This window comes from Zonotrichia leucophrys, unplaced genomic scaffold (assembly GCF_028769735.1).
Source record: "Zonotrichia leucophrys gambelii isolate GWCS_2022_RI unplaced genomic scaffold, RI_Zleu_2.0 Scaffold_35_1530144, whole genome shotgun sequence".
Classification (NCBI taxonomy): Eukaryota; Metazoa; Chordata; class Aves; order Passeriformes; family Passerellidae; genus Zonotrichia; species Zonotrichia leucophrys.
In genome coordinates, this window is record NW_026992240.1 from 1,080,247 (window position 1) to 1,102,270 (window position 22,024).

The 22,024-nt window shown below is 43.1% G+C and overlaps 1 protein-coding gene across 2 annotated transcripts in view; it reads right to left on the reverse strand.

Annotated features, from left to right (window-relative positions):
- LOC135460374 (transcription factor RFX3-like) overlaps window positions 1–22,024 on the reverse strand; it is a 222,540-nt gene that overhangs the window by 136,357 nt on the left and 64,159 nt on the right. For both annotated transcript variants that reach the window (XM_064737169.1, XM_064737170.1), the window contains exons 2-3: window positions 20,622–20,746; window positions 7,421–7,518 (exon numbers count right to left, since the gene is read on the reverse strand). In XM_064737169.1, the coding sequence (XP_064593239.1) occupies window positions 7,421–7,518; window positions 20,622–20,738 (215 nt within the window). In that variant the 5' untranslated portion in view covers window positions 20,739–20,746. The remainder of the gene's footprint in view (window positions 1–7,420; window positions 7,519–20,621; window positions 20,747–22,024) is intronic.

The following is a 22,024-nucleotide window of genomic DNA, read 5'->3' on the forward strand; positions in this document are numbered from 1 at the left end:
TGGGAATAGGGGCAAAGGGAAGTGAGTGAGCAGCTGTGTGTGGTATTTAGTTGCCAATTGGGCAACACATACACAGAAAACAGAGAGTGAGATTAAGCAGGGCGATAGTTAAGAAAACATTTTAAAAGAAAATATAAGAAAATAGGACATTCTGCAGTGATCAGGCACAGGGCTCAGCCAGACAAGCATACTGACTGTCTCCATTTTACCTGTGACTGGAAACTTTTATCCCCCTTTCTGTCTATCCCCCCTCTTTGTCTCTCCCTGCTTCCTCTTTCCCCTGTAATTCCCTTTATCAGTTTGTATAGTTCTATCAATTCCTGCCTCCATCCCAGTTTGATGTCTGGGATTCCCCCTGGTTTAACATCTTATCAGTTGCAAAGTCCATGTTGATCTTCCTGAAAGTGGTGCCTGTAGTTTAGATTCCTTCCTAAATAATTTATTGTATGTTTTGTTTGTTTACTGTTTACAGTCCAATGTAATTCTTGTAAATACCAAGTTTTATATTCCTTTCTGTGGAAGAAAGAATATCTTTATGAAGTTGTATTAATATTTTAAGATGTAGAGCCTCAGCTACCCTTGCAGCGATTTTCAATCCTCTACAAATGACATTACCTCTGTTTTGACTTCAGTTGTAAGCACAGAAACATAGAATAGTAGAGTAATTGAGGTTGAAAGGGATCTCTGGAGCTTATCAAGTCCAAACCCCTTCCCAGCCCACACTCAAAGCAGGATCAACCAGAGTAAGTAGCTTGGGACATTGTCCAGTCATGTTTTGGATATCTCCAACCATGGAGAATCCACAACCTCTCTTGGCAGCCTGGTCCCATGTTTGATCACACTTTGAGTTAAAAAGATTTTTCTCATGTTTGAGTGGAAGTTTGTGCATTTCAGTTTGTGTCCATTATCTCTCATCCTTTCACTGAGCACACCTGAGAAGACTTTGGCTCCATCTTTATGCTGCTTTCAGCTAGGGTAGAGTTAATTTTGTTCCCAGTGGCTGGTACAGGGCTACATTTTGGTTTAGTGCTGAACACAGGGTCAATAATACAGAGATATTTTGTTATTGCTGAGCAGAGCTACACAAAGCCAAGGCCTTTTCTGCTTTTTATACTGCCAAGCTGTCAAGGAGGCTGGGGGTGCATGGGAAGTTGGGAGGAGACACAGACATGACAGGTGAGGCAAACTGACCAAAAGGATATTCCAGACCACATGACATCATGCTCAGTACATAAAGTGGGGGTAAGAAGGAGGAAGGGGGAAGGGAGACATTTGGAGTGATGGCGTTTGTCTTCCCAAGTCACTGTTATGCATGATAGGGCCCTGCTCTCTTAGAGATTGCTGAACACCTGCCTGCCCATGGGAAGTGGTGAATTAATTCCTTGTTTTACTTTGTTTGTGTGTGAGGCTTTTCCTTTCCCTATTAAACTGTCTTTATCTTAGCCCATGAGTTCTCCAGCTTTTACCCTTCTGATTCTCTCTCTGATCCTGCTGATGGGGGAGTAAGCAATGGGCTGTGTGGGGCTTGGTTGCTGGCTGGGGTTAAACCACAACAATCTTTAATGCACAGTGTTTTTAGACTCAGATAAGATCCCTCCTGAGCCTTCTCTTTTGCAGACTAAACAATCTTAAACAATTCAGAAAGTGTGGACTGGATGGGTGGACAGTGAGGTGAATTGACATCTGTCTGAAACTCAGATCCTGGAGGGTGGTGATCAGTGGCACAGGGTCTACTTGGAGGCCTGTCACTAGGGGTCCCCCAAGGTTAAATACTGGGGCCAGTATTGTTTAACTTATTCATCAATGACTTGGATGACAGGGTAGATGCATCCTCAGCAAGTTTGCTGACAATCTTGTGAGGAGTGGCCAATACTCCAGGGAGATGTGCAGCAATTCAGAAGTACCTCGACAGATTGGAGACATGAGCAGAGAAGAACTGTCTGAAATTCAACAAAGGCCAGTGCAGAGTCTTGCACCTGGTGAGGAATAACCCCAGGCACCAGTACAGGCTGGGGGTGTCCTGCTGGAAAGCAGCTCTGCAGAGAAGGACCTGGGGGTCCTGGTGGACAACAAGCTGCCTATGAGCTAGCAGTGCCCTTGTGGCCAAGAAGGCAAATGGTATCTTGGGGTGCATTGGGAAGAGCATTGCCAGCAGGTGGAGGAAGGTGATCCTGTATAGGGGCCTGAGTAATATGTATTGCAGTAAAAGTGACTCTGCCCCGATTCTAGTTATTGTAAGTGGGCTGCAGCTGTGATGTCCTTAATTGGGCGGCAGCTGTAGCCCGTGGAGGTAGCTGGGATAAAAGGGGGTGGGGCAGTCTCGGAGAGCCTTGGAGGAGCCCTGACAAAGAAACAGGAACAACACTGCTGTGGAGAGCTGTGTGTGAGAAAACCACCCAGAAGGTACGGAACTCTAGAAATAGGATAACAACAATATGAATACAACAATCTTGCCCCTCTACTCAGCCCTGGTTAGGCCTTACCTGGAGTGCTGTGTCCAGTTCTGAGCTCCTCAGTACAAGAGAGACATGGACCTCCTGGGCCGGGTCCAGCAAAGGGCTAAAAAGTTGATTAAGGGACTGGAGCATCTCTCTTATGAGAATAGGCTGAGGGAGTCAGGCTTGTTAAGCCTCAAGAAGAGATGTCTGAGAGGGCACCTCATCGATGTCTATAAGTATCTGAAGGGAGGGTGCCAAGAAGATGAAGCCAGGGTCTCAGTGGTGCCGAGCAATAGGACAAAAGGCAATGGGCAGAAACTGATGCACAGGCAGTTCCACCTGAATATGAGGAAGAACTTCTTTACTGTGTGGGTGACTAGGCATGAGGAAGCGAAGGGAGTCAACCACATCCATATTGATCAGCATCGAACTCCGATTTATTGATCTAGCTTACACGCTTTTATAGTGGTGTTAATTAAGCTTATACATATTACAAAACCCAAGCTCATCATTGGTTACAGATGACACACCAACCCCTCCTTTGTTGCTGAAACCTGTGGTTTTCTTGTTGAGACTAATACTTGTTTTTCTCATCCTGTTATTGACTTGTTATTTATCATTCTCAAGGCCTCCATGTTTTCCACCATGCCTTTCTCACCACTTCCTCAAGGACGTGGTGCTTACTGTTGTTAAGGGAAAAGCCTGAGAACTTGCTGCTTACAGCTGCCTTTTATTTTCTAACCAGCTGTATATGTTCATGGCCTTTTTTCCTTCAAGCCATGTCTGAGCAAAATTCTCCAACACAAGCACAAGAGAATTACCTGGAGAGCTTGTAGAGTCTCCCTCACTGGAGATATTCAATAACTGTCTGGACACAATCCTGTGCCGTGTGCTGTGGACTCACCCTGCTTGAGCAGGGAGGTGGGACCAGATGACCCACTATGGTGCCTTCCAACCTTACCTATTCTGTGATCCTGAGTCAACATCCCTAAAGACAAGGCACTTAGGGACATGGTTTAGTGCTAGACCACAGTATTAGGTTAATACTTGGACTGAATGATTTTAAAGGTCTTTTTAAACTTCACTGATTTTATGATTCTGTCCCAGCTCTTTTACCATCTGTTCCTGTAGGAGATGCTCCAGTCCTTTCATCACTGTAGTGGCTCTTTGCTGAACTTGTTACAGTATTTCCATGACTTTCTTGTACTGAGGAGATCATAACTCCACACAGTACTACGGGTGTGGCCTCTCCAGTGCTGAGTAGAGAGAAAGGTTTACCTCCCACAATCTCCTGTCAACACTGTTCCTAATGCAGCTCAGGATACTATTGACCTCCTTTGATGCAAGGGCACATTACTGGCTCACATTCAGCTTATTTTCTGCCAGGACCCCCATGTCTTTCACTGCAAAGCTGCTTTCCAGCCAGTCAGCCCCTGCCTTGTACTGGTGCATCATGTTATTCCTACCCAGGGGCAGGACTTGGCATTTCCCTTTGATAGACTGTGTGAGGGTCCTGTCTGCCCATTTCTCTAGTCTGTTGAGATCCTTCTGAAGTCACAACAGCCATCTGGTCTATCAAACGCTCCTCCCAATTTTGTATCATCTGAAAACTTGTTGAAGGTGCTCTCTGTCACATTGGTCAGGTCATTAATGAAGTTGTTAAACAATATTGGCCCAAGGATCAGCCCAGGGAAACACCACTAGATGCTGACCTCCAGCTAGACTTTAGGCTTCTCATCACAACCTTCTGAGCCCAGCAGTTCAGCCACTTTTCAGTCCACCTCACTGTCCACTTATCTAACCTGCACTTTGTCAGCTTGTCTATGATGATGTTATATGAGACAGCGTTGAAAGCTTTCTGCTGCTCTCCCCTCATCCACCAAGCTAGTTGACTTGCAGAAGGCTTGCAGGTTGGCCAAGCAAAATTTGCCTTTTGCAAATCCATGGTGACTATTCCAAATCACCCTGTGTCCATTGTGTGCCAGGAAATGGCTTACAAGATTATTTTTTCCATCATCTTCACAGGAATAGAGGTGAGGCTGACCAGCCTGTATTTCCCCAGATCCTTCCTCTTGCCCTTTTTGAAGACTGAAGTGTCATTTGCTTTCTTCTGGTCCTCAGGTATAACGGCGGGGTTCTCGGGGTCTGTCTAACCCCGTCAGCCATCAGTGTCCTGGATAGAGGAGTACCGATAAGCACAACCTGTCCAGGTGCCTCAGGCAGGCTCCCAGCCACAGGCAATCTTAACAAGCAGCTCAGCTCTTAAATGAGATCAGCTCTTTGGTGAATTCAGCTCTTTAGTGATTTCAGCTCTGCTTGCTAAATGCCTCAGCAGATGCAGAGATGAGAGAGGAGAAGGCTGTATGAGGTTTCACAGATGTGTCTTTATTGGCAGCCTCTACGAAGGGTGACAGTGACAGCTCTTCTGCCGAACTGGGCAGAGGAAGGGGTTTAGATAGGGCATGTGGCTTTTGGGAAACAGTCCAATAGTAAGGGTCGAGGTAAATATGACCTATCGTCTTACAGAGAGATAACAAGGGTCTGAGGCGGAAGAGGGGTCTCTTGGTCCAGTCATTGTAACTAGGCATTTCTTATCTTAGGCAACTGACTGCCAGGGAGGCCTTGCAGGCCCTGTGGCTGCTACACTCAGGAACCTCCCCTATCCTTGGAGGTGTACACAACTTCTATCCCTGGAGCTGTACATGACTTTATGGGACAGGTCTCTGAGCGACCTGATGTAATTAGACTTACTTTGAGCAGAGGGTTGGACTAGATAACCTCTGGAAGTCCCTTATGGCATAAATTTTTCTATGGTAAATTATCAGCCATACTGAAATACAACTTACTGGTGGATGAAATAGGACTACAAGCTATGTCACATCAGCCAGCTCCTCCTTCCATAGCCTTTTAAGGTGCTATCTACAAATAAAATTGTAAGGAGTTACACCAGGGAAATCATATAGGCATCATCTCCTGTATGGAGACAACTTTTCTGGGCTGTTTATCCAGTCAGTACTTTTATTTTTGTTTTGTTTTGCTTTTTAAAGTTCTTTTTCCCAGACAACCATGCATTTTGACATTTTGTCAGATTTCTATGTCTGCCACCAGACTTCCTTCTTTCTTCCCACTGGTTCTTGGCTTCCATCAGCTCTTTATCTAAGACCAGAACCCTTTCCTGCTCACTCGATCACAGTTTCACTATTCTGAATCAGACAACTCATGTTTTCCTTTCTTCCTCACCGACTGGGCCTAGTTGCTGTTTTCATGAGCAAGTGATCTCTTGGGAGGTCTTAAGGGTTGCATTAGAATCAAGCTAGCACATGACCAAAAAAAGAGAATGAAAGAATATCCATGTTGTCATAGAACATTTTCCATTCTCACCATGGGTTTAGTACTTGCTCCTTTCTCTATTTTAACAGGAAAACTTCCTTCAACCATATATCCTAGGCCCTGTATATGGAATGGAATAGACTCTCTGTTAATAGATTAGGTACTAGAAACCAGAGTTCATATAATTAATAGCAAAAGCAGCAGGTGCAAGGAAATACCCCATTTAGGGTCATCTGGAGGACATCCATTGGTCTTTGGAGCAATTAACATATAAACAGGATAAAACAAACAATCCTCTGCTTAATATATTTGAGCTATAAAGTCAGGTAAAATGCCATGAACTGCAATAAACTATACATTCCCAATATCACTGCCCATAATTTAAAGAGGAGAAGCACTAGAGCTTTTAAAAGAAAAACAAATGTGGATGAAGAAATATGTTTTCTTTTGTCTCAACAGTTCAGTGTCTTTGGCTGACATTTTTCAAATAGAAGTTAGCCTGATCAGACATTCTACAGAGATATTTTCAGTCTTCAATTACAGTTTAACAATGTGATGAGTAACTTTCCATTTTTACAGTATCTTAAACAGGGGCACATTGGTAATTCTTAATAATAAGTATGTCTTAACAGACCCATTTATGACAGAAGATTGCTTAGATATTATAAGAATAAAGAAAATAGGGGAACACGAGAGTGTTGAAAAAGTTTATCTGAAGAATAAATTTGGCAAAATATGTCTGTGAAGAGGATGCTGCAAGTGTTAACATCAGTATCAGAACCCAATAGTGTTGTTGACTTTTGTGTGTCAATGCCAGATTATCATCAATGGACATTTGCTGGTACCAAAAAAGCCTTCTACAGGCCTTTTGCTTCTCCCATAACCTTATATCAGAAGTTTCAGGGGATATATTTAGACTTAACTGGAAAAAGAAGGAGGGAAGGTTCTTCCTGAGCAACTTTGAAGTTAGTCCTACTCTGACTGTGTGTGTGGGTTTTACCATATAACCTCTAGAGGTCTCTTTTGACCTAAATTATTCTATTAAGTTTGAACATGGGAGAAAGGAATTTGATGGTAGAAAACCATGTTCATCAAAGCAAGAAAAGCACAGGAAATAGAAGAGTCTGAGAGAGAAGCAAAAGGACATATTCTCCTTCTTCTACCTTCATTTGGAAAAAATAATATGTATATCATTGCACTTAAAACAGTAAAGAAATTATATAATTGTTTTCTGTAAGTAATAACTACAGCTGCCTCAGCAATTTAGGAACTTCCCAGTAAAATTTCAACTAGAAGAATAGAGGCCCACATGGAGACTACTTTATTACACAGATGATCATATTATGACAAATTTAGATCATACTTCCTATCAGCATAACTTGTCCATAAACTCAAGTTTTTCCCCAAACAACAAAATGCTGCATATACAGCTTCACACTGTCCAACTGTAACAATTACCTAAATTCATTTTAGATTAATTCAAGTGATATGAATCTTACTTGTTTTCACTCAAATAATGATCTAATATAACAAAAAATAAAGTTTTTGTTCAAACATTTTTCTTTGCTAATTCATACATAGCAGCCCATATGATGTCATGAAAAGTGCATTATTTTAGTAAACATTCTAATTTAGATGAATTGCCAACTTACATTGTTCCATTTCTGTAGACTGTGTCACTTCCCTCCACATACTGAACCTGGGCTGGGTAGACATGTTGTACCTGTTGCACAGTCTGTACTTGCTGTACCTACAAACAAAAACACCAGAAATATAGGATAGTTTATCTTATAAAAAGAATGACTAGTGCTTCATTGCGTCTAATCATCTAATGGTTTCTAAACAATACTCTTAATTTTGGGACATCCCTGTTCTCGCAATTACTAAATGACACAGAATGCAATACTGTGCTGCAAGTCTGTAATACACTAAATGGAGTGCTGTGTTGATTTGGCATAGCCTGATTTTTTTTTTTTTTTGTAGCCGGGGAGGGGGGGCACAGGAGTAGCTTCTGTGAGAAGCTGCTAGAAGCTCCCACCATGTCCAACAGAACCAATTTCTGATGACTCTGAAGACAGACATACTGCTTGCCCAATTAGAGAGGTTGATAACGCTTCTGTGATGGCATATTTAAGAAGAAAATCAAAACAGCGCGCACGCAGTTTTTTTCCCCAGGGGTGGGGAGGTGCTGTGGCCGCTGCTGCGGCTTCCGCCATCTCAGTGCAGACTGAGGCAATCTTTGCCTGCCTGGCTGCCCCTAGCCAACCACGCTGCAGGTAGAAGGGCAGAGGCGATGGTGACGGCTTCTCCTTCCCAGCGCCCTGCATGAAGAGAGGCGTTAAATAGTGCAAGCGCCGTGGCGGCTGCCACTGCACACATGGTGGCAGTGGGGCTGCGTGGCCAACTGAAAATGTGATAGGCAACTCCCTGATGCAGAACCTGGATAAAATCAGCTTCTTGGCACTGCAGGATCCTGAAAGAATCTTTGAATTAGTGGAACTTGTTTGCAATGGTACCTACAAGCAGCAGTTTTTCTTCTAGTCAGAGGAGGAAGTGAGGACATGTTAGAGAAAACAACAGGATGGCACCAAGGTCAGTGGAAAAGAAAGAGTAGGAGGAGGTACTCCAAGTGTTGGAGCTGAGGTTCCTCTGCAAGTCGTAGTGAGGACTATGGTGAAACAAACTGTCCCCCTGTAATGCATGAAGTCTATGGGGGATGCACACATTCACTTGTAGCCCGTGAGAAAAGTGGTCACGCTGGAGTGGGTGGATGCCAGAGAAAGATGTAATCTAGTGGGAGACCCGATTAGAGAGAGAGGGCTCTTGCTCACAAAATAGAGCAGCCTAGCCTTAGAAGAGTGCAGCCTGTGCACAAGTGACCCATGCCACAACAGTTTTGGAAAAACTGCCCATAGGAGGGACTCCACAGGATAGCAGAGAAAAGGCTCCTCTCCCTGAGTGAACAGAAAAAGATCTCGAATGATGAAGTGACCAAGACCTCCATGCCCTGTCTCTCATGCATGTGATGCATCATCATATGTCTCCGAGGTAAACTGCTCTGGCAGACATGCTCTGGAGTGGAGGATCGTGCTGAGAACTTTCCAAAAACCAGCAAAATTGTGAACCTAGCTCAGAGAGACAGAGGGCACACCAGCCTCAGCCAGAGCATGAAGTGTGAAAAGCTAGATAAGCAGCAGCTCTAACTCAGTGTGGGCAGTGCCAGGAGTGAAGGTGACCAACCCCCATAGGTACAAAAGACGTACCCAAGAAGCAGCCAGGAGTGGGGCAAATAAGGTAGGCAAACAGGGTGTGACTGTCATGGTTTAGGAATGGTATTCCCCAATTTTGGGCTCCCATTGTTTTATGGCAAAACCAGCTTTCAGAAGGATTTGGATTATCTTCTCCCCTTTCTCAAAAACCTCCTCTGCTGTGTTGCCCTATAGGATGATGTCATCGATGTACTGTTATGAACAAAAATTCGGTTAATATTTTTTTTTGTGAGAAAGAGTTACAGGGACGCAGCCAGATCTGTCTCTGCCAGTGTTCTTAGTGCTTTGTTATTGTAATACCGGGTCGTTGAGGCTTATCTCCCCTTTTGTATTAGTAAAAGGCCTGGCTGGGTGGAGTAGATGGCCCTTCCCTGAGGCTGTGCTCTCTTACAGCATAGGGAAGACACCTGAGAGGGTGGGGGGGGTTATGCAAAGTGAGTCCAAAGTCCAGAATGCTTTGTGGGACCACGACTCGAAATGCAACGAGAAAACCCCAAAAACAACGAGCCAAATAAGAGTTGAGAGACTAAAGTGATGTCTGGACATGAGGAGCCAAGTGCTGAGCCTGCAGAGATGCGGAGTCCCTCTTGCCCTGAGCAGAGAGTCGTCCCAACGCCGGGACCAGACGGCCGCCGAGGCAGAGAGGACAACACCTGACGGGGACATCACGCCCTAGAGGCTCCCACGCGGACTGGATCCCCCGGCTCTGCCCCTAGTGGACGGAGCTGCGCATATCCTCCTCCTCTGAGTCGCCCTGGGAGACGTGACGGGGACTGCAGCCCTTGCCGAGCTGCCCAATCCTGAGCTGATCACTTTTAATAAAGGCATTAAAAAGGAGAAGAAGTCTCCTGGCCCTGTTTATTTCATGTACTGTAAGTGTTCTGGAGCCTCACCCTTTTGCAGTGTAGTCTGGATCAGTCCATGGCAAATAGCGGGGCTATATTTCCACCCCTAGGGCAGTTGGCTCCAGGTGTACTGGACACCCCTCCAGATGAAAGAAAACTGTGGCCTGCACTCTGCTGATAAAGGAATGGAGAAAAATGCATTAGCAATATTGATGGTGGCACCACTTTGCTGCCTTGGACTCCAGTTCATACTGAAGCTCCAGCATGGCAGCACTCAGTGGTGGTGTGACTTTGTTCAGGTCATGATAGTCCGCTATCAGTCTCCACTCTCCATTGGACTTAGGCACTGGCCATATGGGGATATTGAAGGGTAAGTCTTGCTGATCACTCCATGTCTCTTCTTAAATCATCTGTGGATGGGAGTCCCGGAGTCCCAGTTGGTGCAGTGTTGTTGACAGTGCACTGTAGTGGTAGTAATTGGAACTCATTGTTCTTTGCCCCGTAGGAGTGCCATAGTAGAAGGGTCCTCTGAGAGACTGGACAAGGTACTCAGCTGTCTAATTCCCTCTGTCTCGACAGCAGCTATCCCAAAAGCCCAACAATGCCCTTTTGGGTCTTTGAAATACCCTCTCCTTCGGTAATCTAAACCAAGGATGCACAGGGCCTCTGGGCCAGTCACAATAGGATGTTTCCACCATTCTTTTCTAGTCAGATGTCCTGGGGTGACTTTATGATGCTTGCATCCCCAATCATCTGTTCTGTTTATGCTGGATAATAAGTTCTGCACCTTTACGACTGGTTCTGAGAGCCAAGGGGGGAGAGAGAAGAAGCACGGAGTTTGTTATCAGAAACTGCACTTGCTCCCCCGCATCCTTCTCCTGGACTGTGTTGTCTGCAGCATGGACAGATGGCAGGAAAGAGCTCTCCTTTGCTTTTAGTTAGGTTTTAGCTAGCTGAGGCAGACAAGTTCCCTGGACTGTGGTTTTTCTTTTTCTTGGAACTGTTTAAACCTGCTCTGGACTGAAAACCCAGAAGAGCACCGGGAGCTCGCACCTGTGGCCCACTGGGCCAGGCCTGGGCCATGGCATTTCCAGCGCCAGAGGGACTGATAACAGACTGGGTGAGCTGAGCTGCAATCCACGAAAAGGACTTTCTGAGTTTGTCATCTCTTCAGATTGGCAAGAGGTTTTATTGTTTAATATTGTTCATTTTTTGTGCTGGTGAATACTTTGCCTGTTAAATAAACAGGTTTTTTCCACTTTCCTCCAAGGAAATCTGTCACAGATGCATTTTATGAAAAATCCTTTCCTTAGGATTTTTTCTCCTGAGAAGCTGAGAGGCCTCAGGAACAAAATGTAAACAATAATTATCTGCTGCTATGTTTTACTTGCACATATATAGGTTTCTCCCTTCACCAATTCAAGGTTCCAAAAATTACAATTCCTGTGTCATTTGAAAACATCTGTGAAACCACTGCCACTACACTCAGAAGGGAATCTTAGTTTTTCCTTAAGGACGTATCTTTTTTCTTCATTTGAAGCACCATATCAAGCTTTCATGAAAGCCATAGTTATATTGTCAGTGTGCAAATAAAAAATGTATTTCAGCAGAAAATAATTGAGATGCTGAAAAATTATTCCCCTCATAGCTAAAAGAAAGAATTTTTAAAAATAAATTATTTCTTCTGAATTTTTAATTTTTACCTAGTCCACTCCTACAGTATGTGTATATAAATTCAAATTTTAAATTTAAGCAAATATATAATATATGCATTAATTTTTTTCAGGTCTAAGCCACTCTTCTTCATCAAAGACCTTGTTTTAATGTCTGAGAGCCTTTTCTTTTTCTACAGTGGAAGAGCACCTATCTTACCTACATTCTTCATCACATTTCCTAGTATTATACTAGATTCACATCCTCTTCCCAGAATCACAGAATAGTTATGGTTAGAACGGATCTCTGGAGATTATCCAGTCCAATCCCTCTGCCAAGGCAGGGTCACCTAGAGCAGGTGACACAAACACCTCCAGGTGGGTTTTGAATGTCTCCAGATAGGGAGACTCCATCACCTCCCTGGGCGGCTATTACAGTGCTCTGCCACCCTCAATAGAAAGAAGTTCTTCCTCATGCTGAGATGGAACTTCTTGTATCTCAGTTTGTGGCCATTGCTCCTTGTTCTGTTGCTGGGCACCAATGAAAAGAGTCTGGGACCATCCTCTTGGCACCTGCCTTTGAGACATTTATATGCATTAATAAGATCCCCTGTCTTCTCTAGACTAACCAAGCCCAGCTCCCACAGTCTCCTCTCCTCATAAGAGAGATGCTCCAGACCCCTAATCATATTTGTGGCCTCCACTGGACTGTCTCCAGTAGTTCCTTGTCTTTTTTGTTCTGAGGAGCCCAGAACTGAACACAATACTCCAGATATGGCCTCACTAGGGCCGAGTAGAGGGGGAGGATCACCTGCCTTCACCTGCCTTGACCTACTGGCCACACTCTTCCTGATGCATCCCAAGATCCATTGGGCCCCCTAGCCACAAGGGCACAGACAGCTCATAGTCAACTTGTCTTCCACCAAGACTCCCAGGTCCTTCTTTGCAGAGCTGCTCTCCAGTAGGTCTGCCCCCAACTGGTACTGGTACTTGGGGTTATTCCTCCCCAGGTGCAGGACCATACACTTGCTCTTGTGGAACCAAGTGGGCCTTGGCCTTCCTCGTCACATCCCTGCATATTCTGACGATATCCATATAGTCTTCCCATGTGGCTAGTCCCTTTTTCCACATCCCATAACTTTTTTCTTCCATTTGAGATTTACTAGAAGCTTCCTGCTCATCTATGCAGGTCTCCTTCCCCCTTTGCTTGATTTCTTACTCATGGGGATACACTGGTCTTGAGCTACATGAAAGTGATGCTTGAATACTGACCAGCTCTCTTGGACCCCCTTCTCTTCTAGGGCCCTAACCCATGGGATACCTTTTAAGTAGATCTTTGAAAAAGTCAAAGTTAGCTTTCCAGAAGTTCAGAGTTCTAGTCCTGCTTACTGCTTTGCTTCCTCCATGCAGGATCCTGAGTTCTGCCCTCATGGTCACTACAGCCAAGGCTGCCCCCAGCCTTCATGTATTCAAACAGTCCCTCCTGGTTTGATAGCACAAGGTCCAGCAATACATCTCTCCTCATTGGCTCTTCCACCACTTGCCTTAAAAAGTTTTCATCAATAATCTGCAGGAACTTCCTGGACTGTGTGTGCCAAACTGTGTTGTCTCTCCAACAAATATCAGGGTGGTTGAGGACACCCAGGAGAACTGGAGCCTGTGACCATGAGGCTATTTCCAGCTGTCCATAGAAAGCCTCGTTAACTTCCTGATCAGGTGGTCTGTAGCAAACAACCACAAGTGTCACCCCTATCAGCCTGTCCCTTAATTATCACCCATAAGCTCTCAACTGATTCATCTGCCACTGGGTACATCTGTCCCTGGATCAATACATTTCAGTTGCTGTCTCACATAAAGAGCAACTCCACCACCTTGCCTCACTGACCTGTCTTTTCTAAACGGTACATAGGCATCCATAACAACATTGCAGTCGTGTGAGCTATCTCACCATGTCTCAGTAATTGCAATGAAATCATGGCCCTGGGACCACACAGAGATTTCCAGTTCTTCCTGTTTATTCCCCATGCTGAGTGTGTTTGCATACAGGCACTTCAGAGAGATAATCAAGCATGCAGGTTACCTAGAGTAGGTCTAAGAGGATTCACCACAGCCGTACACACCCTCAATGTGGTTAGCCCTGTGATTTTCATCCTGAGAGGCAGCCCAGGAACATCTGTTGCTGAACTGGTTGGCATGGCCTACTCCCTGTGAGGAAGCAATGGCATGAGCATTGCCACTTTGGACCCCATTCCTTGAGTCCTTCAGTTTAAAGCCCATCTCACCAAACTGGCCAGACTGCTGCCAAAAATTCTCTTGCCCATTTTAGACAGGTGGATCCCATCCCTCCCTAACAGGCAACAATCATTGTCATAAAAACCAAAACCTTCTCGATGGCACCAGCCACAATGCCAGACATTGATGTGCACTACATGTCTGCTTCTGGCTGTCCCCAATTCTCTAACCAGTAGGATAGATGAGAAGATGACTTAGGCACTGATGTTTTTCACCTGCCTTGCCAGGGCTTTATAGTCTTCCTTGATCCCTACAATTTTTTGGCTTGTGGCGTCATTTGTACCCACATGAAAAAGTAGTCGTGGGTACTAGTCCACGCTCTTGACAAGTTGGGGTACCCTCTCAGTAACATCATGGATCCTACCCCCTGGTAGGCACATACCTCTCGTGACTGTTTATCAGGCTGGCAGTGCCCCTTAATAGAGTCACACACTATGAGCATTCAAAGTTTCTTTTTATGGTAACTGCTGTGTGCTGCTGGTGTGGATTCTCCTTGTTGGCCTTGCTCATGGACATCTAAAGCCTTTAAAGCATCAAATCTGTTTTTGGTCTGGACGTTGGAGGGTGGAGGTTGAATTGGAACCCTGCTTCTGTGAGTCACCAGGTTCCAAGGTACCTCATGCTCAGTGGTATCCATTGTAGGTGGATGGTTCCAAAGCCACATTATCTATCTCCATTTCAGCCCCTCTAATACTGTGCAGCCTATTAACTGTCATGTAATTCAGCCACCTACCACAACAGGTCATCAACCTGTGCATGCTTTGTGCAGGTATCAGCCTTTTCTCCAGGAGAAGCATCCGGGCATCCATTGCAAGCTACCACCTGTACTGACATCTTCCTTACCAGTTCCAGCTAGGTTGGAAGCATCAGACTTCTTAGGGGCTATCTCAGTAGACACACTGTTTTTGGCTCTGAGACAAGTGCCCACCATTATGGTTGGGAGCTAGAGCACTTAGCACTTGCCTGAGCTGTGGACCTACTTTCAGATTGCACCACCCTCCCCATATGCCCTGCCCACGTGAACTGCAGTGTCACATCCTTCTGACGCGCCACATCCTGTTTGCTCGCCCTGTTCGACACTTTCTGGGTTGCTCATGCTTTCTGGAGTTGTTTAAATCTCCCACAGTGCTCCTGGCTATAACCACTCCTTGTCTGATTGGCTCACAAGAGCTTCCAAGCTCTGACATGGCTCTGGGATGCTGATCAGGCTGAACTGCTGATTCTTCCTTTTCCTTACCCTACAGAATCACAGAACCACTAGGTTGGAAGAGACCTTAAAGATCATCAAGTCCAACCTGTTGGAGAGTTTTGTTCAGACATGGCTTATAGAAAAAGGCCATGATCATATACAGCTGGTTAAGAAGTAAAAGGCAGCTGTAAGCAGCAAGTTCTCAGGCTTTTTCCTTAAAAACAATAAACACTGTGTCCTTGGCTAAGTGATGAGAAAAACATGGTGGAAAACATGGAGTCCTTGAGAGTGCTCAATAACAAGTCAATAGCAGGATGAGGAAAACAAGTATTAGCCTCAACAAGAAACCACAGGTATTAGCAGCAAAGGAGGGGTTGGCATGTAATCTATAACCAATGATGAGCTTTTTTTTTGCAATATGTATGAGCTTAATTAAAACTACTATAAAAGTGTGTAAGCTGGATCAATAAATCTGAGATCGATGCTCATCAATCGGATGTGTGCTCGTCTCCCTTCACTTTCGTCACCAACCCATGCCCTAACACCTCAACTAAACCATGGCACTGAGTGCCACATCCAATCTTTTTTTAAACACATCCAGGAATGGTGACTCCACCACCTCCCCGGGCAGATGATTACAGTACTTTATCACTCTTTCCGTAAAAAACTTTTCCCTAACATCCAACCTAAATTTCCCTTGGTTCAGCTTAAGACTGTCGTCTTGTTCTGCTAGTTGCTGCCTGACACCTTCAGTTTCTTTAGAATTCCTGACTTTTTCTCAACACCTATAATCTATCCTTTTCTCTCTAAACTAGTATCTCTATCATATTCCGTCCTAATCACTGCAGAATCATCTGGATTGGCTTTCACTACATATGCATCACCTTTTCAGTCTATACAAATTATTGCAGCAAATTCCTCTTCCTTGGCTAGGCTGATCCCCCAACATTCCTTTCTGAAACCTTACATAACTTATACTTTCAAAATAAGACTTAACTGAAAAATACAGTCCACTAGAATCAGAAAATGCTCCTAAGTACAGTTGAAATAGTGAAACAGAAATATTTGAAATAATAACACTAGAACATAAGTAATACCTTATTGAAAATGTATTCTGATATAAACTATATCTAGTTTTCAAAAGTTTGAAGCAAAGCTTAAAGAGTTAACCCACAGTAAGCTTCATAGAAATCTTTACTAAGCCAAAGCACCATAGTAGCTTAATTTAAAAAGTTAGCACAATAATAGAAAAACCTTATAGTTTTCCCACAGGCAGATAGTAACAGGACAAGAGGGAATAATTTTAAACTAAAAGAGGAGAAAGTACACAAAGATAAGCTTTAAAATTCATGTTAAGTGCCCAATATTTGAATGTTTTGTTGAAACACTGCATTTTGGGGGTTTGGGGGAAGGCGGCATGTCTGAAAAAAAAAGCAAATGTATTCCAAGGTACATTATAAGTAGAAGTGATATTAATGCAATTATTATGCATTATGAGTTGAGTCTGTATACCAGGAAATATTATTAGTTAAATGTATGAGACAGTTAACCAGTATTGCAAAGAACATGCTGTATTGGGTTTGCATGGACTGTTTTTTGGTTGGGGGGGGCACAGAGGTGGTTTCTGTGAGAAGCTGCCAGAAGCTTCCACAATGTCTGGCAGAGCCAATCCCTTGGGGCTCCAAAGATGGACATGCCACTGGTCAAGGCTGGGCTAATTAGAAATCGTAGTAACACCTCTGTGATAACATATTTAAGAAGAAAGCAACAAAGCTTGTGGCGCAGTTGTAATTTTCATCCAGAGAAGAGTGGAATGACAACATGTGAGAAGAGCAATTATGCAGACACCAAGGTCAGTGAAGAAGGATGGGGAGGAGGTGGTCCAGGCACCAGAGCCAAGATTCCTCTGCACCCTATAGTGAAGAGCATGGTGAAGCAGGCTGTCCCCCTGCAGCCCATGGAAGACCACGGTGTCACAGACATCTTTTGTGAAAAATCCTTTCTTTAGGATTTTTCCTTCTGGGAAGCTGAGGCCCCAGAAAAAGAATGTAAACAATGGTTATCTGCTGCTGTGGAATGCAACAGGTGCACCTGTGATTGGCCCATGTTGCATGTTTACAATTAAGGGCCAATCAAAGACCGAGCTCTCTGGGGGACAGAATGAGAGAGAGCTCCTTTGTTTATTCATTCTTTTTCTATTCTTAGCTTAGCAGCTTCTGAGACTTTTCTCTCTATTCCTTTTAGTATAGTCTTTATGTAATATATATCGTAAAATAATAAATCCAGCCTTCTGAACATGGAGTCAAGATTCTCGTCTCCTCTTCACCCTGAAAAACCCTTGCAAGCCCTGTAACACCACGGTGAGGCAAAGATCCACCTGCAACCCATAGAAGAGCCCCATGCCACCTGGGAGGAAACTGTGATCCTATGGGAGACCTGTCGAGGGAGGAGCCCTGCTCCCAGGATGGACCTGTCTGTCCTTGATGGACTGCACTCCATGGAAGAGTGACCCGCACTGCAGCAGTTTGAGGGGTACTGTTGCCTGTGGGTTGGACTCACTGCAGCAGTTCGCAGAGAGCTGTTGCTTGTGAGATGAACTCACGTCAGAGAAGTTCACAGAGAACTGTCTCCCATGGGAGGGACCCCACAATGCAGCAGGGGAATGACTCCTCTCCCTGAGCAGCAGAAGCCTCGGGTGATGAACTGACCATAACCACCATTCCCTGTCTCCTTATGCTGCTGGGGTAGGCAGTAGAGCTGGGAAGGCGAGAGGGGTGGGGAGAATGTGTTTTTAAAGGTTAATTTTACTTCTCATTATCCCGCCCTGATTTTGTTAGCAATAAATTCACTTTGTATCTCTAAGGTGAGCCTGTTTTGACCATGATGGTATTTGATGAGTGATCTCTCCCAGTCCTTATCTCAGCACATGAACCCTTTGCTAAATTTTATCTCCTCTGTCCAGCTGCAGATAGGAGTGAGTGAGCGGCTTTTGTGGGTGCCTGGCATTCTGCCAGCATTAACCCACAACACATGCAGAAAAAAAATTGTAGTATATGGTAGAGATAATTCATGCTCTAGAAGTAGATATATATGTGTATAAAATATTGTAAAGATCCAAAGTTATGTTTCTGACCACTCTGGCTGGGAACAGAGTTCTATTCTTATTGTAACCAGTTCCTGGACAGCGTTAAGATAACATCAGGTCTGTTACCATATGAATGGGACGATCCCCCCGGGCTATTAAAGAGGATTTCCTCTGGCTCCTACACCTGGGAGATAGCATCTGGACTTTCCTGGAATGGAATGTCTCCAGGAGCTCACATGACCTGCACCTGCACCTGGGCATGATTTCATCGAGGTACTCAAGAACTGGTATCATTCCATTACATGCGAATGCAGCTTCTGCCTGGACACTCAGACATTCGTCTGCATCTCCGGATTTGTCTTTGTCCGTTCCTACACCTGTATGGATTCAACTCTACATGTGAAGACACACAAAGAAATATGTGGTCATCCCTGCCCCAGGCAGAATAAACTGTATATAAGCTGGCCACTGGAAGCACTCAGGGTGTACCTCAGGGGAAACGCTGTCTCTCTGTCAGCCGGAACCCTAGGTCACCCAGCGTTTGTACCCGGGTCTGACGCTGTCTTGGTTGTGGTGGTTTTTCTTTTTTTTTGAAATCTGTATTTTTGTTATTGATCTAATAAATATTTGTTGAATTTTTCATAATTTTTGCTACTGATTTGATAATTTAAAACAAAAATCACCTTAAATTTTAAGACTAAACCTAACACAATGCTAGAAATTTGTTTCGACAACAGTGATTCACTAGTACAGAAACAGACTTAGATAATTTAACAAGATATTCTCAGTTTTAATATTGTTGATTTTGAAACTGTAAAGCCAAGTTATATGAAAAAAGAACATCAGATTTCACCCAAATAACCTGCAACAGTGACAGCTGAATGGAGGGAAAGTGGAGAGGGAGATGATGATCTCTTCTCCTTGGTATCCTGTGACAGGATGAGTAGGAATAGTTTAAAGCTGCATGAGAAAAGGTTCAGACTAGATATTAGAAAACATTTCTTTACTGAGTGGGTGGTCAAACACTGGAACAGGTTTCCTAGAAATGTGGTTGATGCCCCAAGCCTGTCAGTGTTTGAGAGGTATTTGGACAATGCCCTTAATATTATGCTTTTGGTCAGCCCTGAAGTGGTCAGGTAGTTGAAGTAGACAGTCATTGTAGATCCCTTCTAACTGGAACAAAGAATTTTTTTTAAAAAAGGAAAAAGCTAAATTACACATACTAAAGGAGTCTTGAACAAAAGTCATGGCTTTTCACATTCAGTTCCTGTTTTCCAACTCCTGTTTCCCTCCTCGATCTCCCCATGCAGCACACCCTCCAATGTTGGTGGGGCTGCATAGGTAATTAATCATGTGACAGAAGTGAGTGCTGAGCTGGCTGCTTCAGAAGCCCCTTTAATTCCCTGACAAATCCAAATTATGCATTACTTACTGTAGTATATGGTAGAGATAATTCATGCTATTAATGTATAAAATATTGTAAGATCCAAACTATGTCTTTTGACCACCCTGGTCAGGAGTAGTGTCTTATTCATAATACATCTAGTTCCTGGACTACTTAAGATAACATCGGGTTCTTTAACGTAAGAATAGAAGCTTCCAGGGTGATAATCACCGGCTTCCCTGGGTCAACAGGACCACTCAAGAGTGATTATCGCCTCGAAGATTACATCTACCATGGCGCCACCCTGATACATGTGAATGCTACCTTCCCCAAAGTTTTCTGACATCATCTAGACAACTGGACTGGATCTTTGTCCAACTCTGCAGCATGTAAAGCCTCGGTTCTGAATGTGAAGAGACACAAAGAACATTCGGTCATCTCTGCCTCGGGCGGAATAAACTGTATAAGAACTCGCTGCACAAAGCAGCATTCGTGAACTGAGGGGAAGACTGACATTTTGGAGGTCAGATCCAGGTTCACCCAGCATCGATCCCGGGCTCGACGCTGACTCTTTGGCTGTGGTGGTTTTTGACGACGGAAATTCGGTCTTGCAGACAAATTAATAAATCTTTGCTAAATTTTCTTATAAGTTTGGCTCTCGATTTGATAATTTATAACACTTACAGTTTTACTTCACATGTCTTTCTGCATTTGCTCAAGAACCTGCAGGGAGATCAGCTTAGAAGTACAAAATTACATTGCTTTTGAATTTTATATCTATATTGAATTTATTTTAAAAATCCATATTCCTTTCAAAGGAATAAATGTGAATATTCAGTAACTCAAATGAATGTAATTTTTATGAGATATTGCACATATTTCATAGTAATCTACTTATAGAATCATGCATATATATTTCTGGTGTTTGACAAATATTCTAGTTCAAGAAATAAACTCTGAAAACTGCATGTCTGCTTATGTAGATATTTTAGTTCCATCAAAATAAAATTGAATAAAACAGTGAAAAGGAATTGGTTTTGCAGCCTTGTACAAAATCAGTTATTTACTACACGTGTTGAAATGCATCATTCTGTCTTGCCAGGCTTTTTTGTTTTCCCAGAATTAACAGACACCTACCTGTTGCTGAACCGGTACCTGCTGTACAACCTGTGTGGGCACTGCTGCCTGGCCAGCCACAGATGCTTGTAAAGTCACAGTCGAACCTGTGTCTGATCCAGACTCTGATGTCTGCATCGTGGTCTCTGAATAAAATTAAAATGTAAAATTAAAAGTTCAGCGCAAACTTCTTTGCTTTTTGTCATTTATTCAGATCTTAAAAGAAGTATATTCACTCAAAATCAAATCAGGGGATTAGCTAAAGATTGTGTCACGTACTATTACAGAAGTACACAGACATATTATTTTTCATTTTTTAAAATGCTGCTTTGGCCTAAAATATTAGAAAATTCATATTCTATATTTTATATTCTATATTCTATATTCTATGTGCTATATTATTACTTTGTCTAATCTAAGGTCTGCTTAGAGCTTGCAGCACATCAAGAAGAGAATAAGCTTTGGACTTCATTATTTTTTTCTAACAGTTTACAGTCTGCTTTGTAATAGCAAATAGATTTATCAAGTCAGAAGCAAGGTGCACACAAACCTATTTACTGCTTTAAAGAACTTTTAGAAAAACATCTGTTCACAGCCCTGATTCTTCTCTAACTACACTTGTATACATAATCTGCAACTATTATTAAATTTTGAGAGGAGACTCAAAACCTTTTACCATATTAAGACAACACGCTTTAAGCTACCTATATGTACAAAAATAATTAATTCTAAAAGCTGCACATATAAATGTTTACTTCTTAATTAAGCATGCCTTCACAAAAAGACTTGCAATCATCAACGCAAAAAAAATGAATTATGGAAATATTTCAAACTAAGTCATCACAATTCTTAAAAACAAAAATAGTAATTTATGTAGTAATCACAGTACAAGTACATTTTAGTACCTTCAATATCATCAGCTTTCAGAAAGAACGAACATACACTGAATAAAGTATAGTGCAAGAACACAATGGGTAAAATATGCAACACCAGAAAAAAAAATCTCTTTTCATTTTCTTCCCTGAAACAGTTCAAATTCTTATGTACTAAAATATTAAAAGTTTTCTCTTACCTTGCTTGCCCTCAAAATATCTTATTTAATAATGCAAATCAATAGAAACTTTTCTCACTTATTTATGTGACTTCAGGAACAACTCATTAAAATCAGAAATAAGTCAAAGTCCTGCCATCAGCTTGTAAATGACTACACATTCTTCAAAGCTGTCCTTCCTCTGGTTTACTGAGTTGCACTATAAATTTTTCATATTCTAATGCTGAGTTAAAGCTCTGGTAGGTGATAGAATGAGGGGCTTCAACCTGAAAAGAACCTGGAAAGCATTTTAAAGGTGAAAAAGTGACTCAAGTAAGCTTTTTTTAGCAGATAGTGTCAATATAATCACTAGGATTATAAACAGGTATTTTAC